General features: G+C 46.5%; 1 protein-coding gene across 1 annotated transcript; it reads right to left on the bottom strand.

Annotated features, from left to right (window-relative positions):
* Positions 1-621: 621 nt before the first annotated feature.
* LOC147948390 (uncharacterized) lies at positions 622-3,381 on the bottom strand. Its single transcript, XM_087466610.1, has 5 exons — positions 3,116-3,381; positions 2,697-3,033; positions 2,274-2,546; positions 1,741-2,198; positions 622-1,693 (listed from the first exon to the last, which is right to left on the bottom strand). The coding sequence occupies exons 1-5, from the start codon at positions 3,379-3,381 to the stop codon at positions 622-624; spliced, it is 2,406 nt and encodes an 801-aa protein (XP_087322736.1).
* Between the last annotated feature and the right edge of the window lie 313 nt (positions 3,382-3,694).

Raw genomic sequence — 3,694 nt, 5'->3', positions numbered from 1 at the left:
TGAATTTTACGAAGTAAGACTTCGGTTTCTAGCGTCTGTGGGAATAACACAAAAGTTGTAGAAAACTTTTAATTTTATTAAATACGGATAGCTGGACCCGAAGTGGGCTGCCTACGTACCTTTTTCGGGATCAAGCGAATCATAGTTCGATACAAGGTTTTAATCGAACTAACTATAAAAACTTTTAAGATGTAAAAAATTCCAAGACCTCGGCACTGGTTTTCCGTTTGAATCTTCCAGCAGGTAAACGCCATTTAGCAATTCGCAAGTGATCTTGTATGGACCTTCCCAATTTATTCCTAGTTTTCCCGTGTTATTGTCTTTGTTGTTTTCATGGACCTTCAGAAGGACTAGGTCGCCAACCGCTAAAGGCCGACCCCAAACCTTGGAATTATAGTAACGAGCTACAGCATTCTGATAATTCTGTATCCGAACCAAAGCTCGGTCCCGGCGCTCATTTATGACGTCCAGAGTATCCTGCAGGAGTTCTTCATTCTCCATAGCCCGAAGTGGATTTAGTGTTGTGCGGACTCCGGGTACTTCTATGTCAGCTGGGACCACATCATCGATTCCATAAACCAAAGAAAATGGGGTTTTGTTGGTAGCTCGGCGAGGCGTGGTTCAGATCGCCCAGAGTACACCTTGTAGCTCGTCCAACCAACATCCTTTGCGAGAGTCTAGCCGTTTCTTCAGGTTGGCCAATATGACCTTATTCATTACTCCGGCTTGTCCATTCCCTTGAGGATAACGAGGAGTTGACTTGCTAAGTCGTATTTTCCACTTCACACAGAAACCTTCGAACTGTGAGGAGATGAATTGCGGGCCACTTTTCACGGCTGGATAAGCCGCTGCTTCCACCCATTTGGAAAAATAATCAGTAAGGACCAGCATGTACTGAACTCCTCCCGGTCCCCGATGTAAGTGGCCTATAATATCCATAGACCATCTCATGAATGGATAAGGTGCATATACAGAGGACAGGAGCTTGGTAGGCTGGTGGATTGACAGAGCACGTATTTGACATTTCTTGCAAGTTTGGGAATATTCCTTGCAGTCGGCGACCATAGTAGGCCAGAAGTATCCTTGTCTTTTGATTTTGAAGGTTAGGGTCCGACCTCCGGAGTGATTTCCATTGGGGCCATTGTGAACAGCTCGCATTAATGTCATAGGCTCTTCACCAGCAACACATGTTAGATAGGGACCAACTATACTTTGGCGTAGGAGTGCTCCATTATAGATACAATACCACGCAATGACAATTTTAAGTTTCCTAGCTGCCCACTTGTCAGCTGGAAAGTCGCCCTTATCCAGGTAAGCCCAGATCAGGCTCTGCCAGTCTCGTGCCCCCCAATTGTCGGTGTTCGTATTGCCCAGAGGCTGAGGCGGGATATCGGGTGGGTCCGGAGTTGAACTAGGTCTCCCCGGTGTGCGGGGTTCTGAGCTAATTTCTTGGTCGTTGACAAGTGAATGAGTATCTTCCGATGCTGCCGTGGTGGGTGTTGAAGTTATTTTAGATGGGAGATTGCGAACTGCCTCCTCAGCGGCTATCTTCTTCTTGATTGCCCGGGTTATTACACTTGAGTTTTCTAGACGTATGCTCGGATACTCGATGACCTCAACCGGGATAACTCGCGTAGCTATGGGATCCAAATTTGAGGCTAGCGATGCTAGCACATCTGCGGCGGAGTTCTCACTTCGGGGGATTTTTATATTTTGAAGTCGTCAAACTTCATTGCATACTCCCGAGCTGAAGCTTGGTAAGCTTCCATCCGTCCATCTCTGCTTTCATACTCTCCCAAGAAATGGTTGGTGACTAACTGAGAGTCATATAAAACTCTGAGCCTTCTGACGACGATGCCTGCTGCGAGGTGGAGCCCGGCTTGAAACGATTCATACCCTGCTTCGTTGTTAAATGCGTTGAAGTTCAGGCAAAACGATTGCTCAATCACCTCGCCAGTTGGAGAGGTGAGACGAACTCCAATTCCTGCACCTGTTTTTGAAGATGCTCCATCCACATGCAGAGTCCAAGGAGCTTCGGTGTTGTCTTTAGCCGTATTGGCCAACGGGAGCTCTATAAGGAAGTCTGCTAAGACTTGCGCCTTGGCACAAGTTCGAGTCTGGAACTCGATATCGTATTCACTCAGCTCGACTGACCATTTGGCTAATCTACCGGACTGGCTCGGGCTATGAAGTACGGTCTGAAGTGGTTGTGTTGTTAGTACTACAATCGAATGAGATTGAAAATAGGGGCGCAGTTTCCTTCCTCAAGTCACCACTGCCAAGGCCAGTTTTTCCATCATGGGATACTTAGATTCAGCTCCCATGAAGGACTTACTTACGTAAAAGATTAGCCGCTGCTCCCCACTTTCCTCAAGAACTAAAACTCCACTTACTACGCTTGCTGAGACAGCTACGTACAGAAAGTGAGACTCTCCTAACTCAGGTTTCGCCATGACTGGTGGTTCGGATAAATATGCCTTTAACTGAGAAAATGCTTCTTCGCACTTCTCATCCCACGCGAAGTGTTTACCTCCCTTCTTTAATAGCTAGAAGAATGGGAGACATTTATCCGTTGACCGGGAGATGAATCGATTGAGAGCTGCGATCCGTCCGTTGAGGCGCTGTACTTCTCTCAGTGTCCTGGGGGAACACATGGATTAGAAGGCATTGATTTGCCTCGGGTTTGCTTCGATTACCCTCTCTGTTACGATGTAACGTAAAAATTCCCCTGACGGAACTGCGAACGTACACTTCGTGGGGTTAAGCTTCATTCCAAATTGGTTCAGAATGTCGAAAAAAACTTTCAAATTTGTGAGGTGCGAACTGGCTTCCATGTATTTCACCAGCATGTCATCGATGTAAACTTTCATGGTCTTTCCTAGCTGCTGCTCGAACATCCGATTTACCAAACGCTGGTAAGTTGCTCCGGCGTTTTTTCGTCCGAACGGCATCACCTTGTAACAGTAAGTTCTGCAGTACGTGATGAGTGCAGTCTTCTCCTGGTCCTCCGGGTTCATAAGAATTTGTTTATAACTGGAGAAAACGTCCATGAAAGACATCAATTCGTGCCCTGAGGTTAATTTGACTAGTCTGTCGATGTCCGGGAGTGGAAAACTGTCCTTGGTGCATGCTTTTATTCAGATTGGTGAAGTCAATGCAAACTCGTGACTTCCCATTTTTCTTTTTAACAACGACGGTATTCGCGAGCCATTCTGGATACTTTACTTCTCGGATCTGACCAGCACTAAGTAACCGATCTACCTCTGTATTGACGATCTCAGCTCGCTCAGGGCCGAGCTTCCTTCGCTTCTGTTTTACCGGCCTGAATGTCGGATCTACATTTAGTTTGTGTGAAATGATTTTAGGACTAATTTCAGGCATCTCATCGACAGACCATGGGAAGGTGGCTATGTTTTCCTTGAGGACTAATTTCAGGCTCGCTCAAATTGGCTCGGATCTCGCTCTCCAACCCAGCTCCGATCTTGATTTCCTGGTCCGGAAACTTTGCATTAATGAAAATGGATTCGGTGAGGTCGCCTTTGAGCTGCTTCAGAACTGGGTTCTTTGCAACCTCAAGCTATGGTTGCTATTGGACCAACAGCTTATCACTTGCGAGATAACAGCTTCACTCTTTGGCTTCCAAAAATTTCCCGAACTCATTACGGGGTTGGGAATTTGACGCACTGATGGTATG

Source organism: Camelina sativa, chromosome 2, assembly GCF_030686135.1.
Source record: "Camelina sativa cultivar CO46 ecotype springtype chromosome 2, ASM3068613v1".
Classification (NCBI taxonomy): Eukaryota; Viridiplantae; Streptophyta; class Magnoliopsida; order Brassicales; family Brassicaceae; genus Camelina; species Camelina sativa.
The sequence above is the reverse complement of the archived record's forward strand: the minus strand, read 5'-3'. Positions and strand labels throughout refer to the sequence as shown.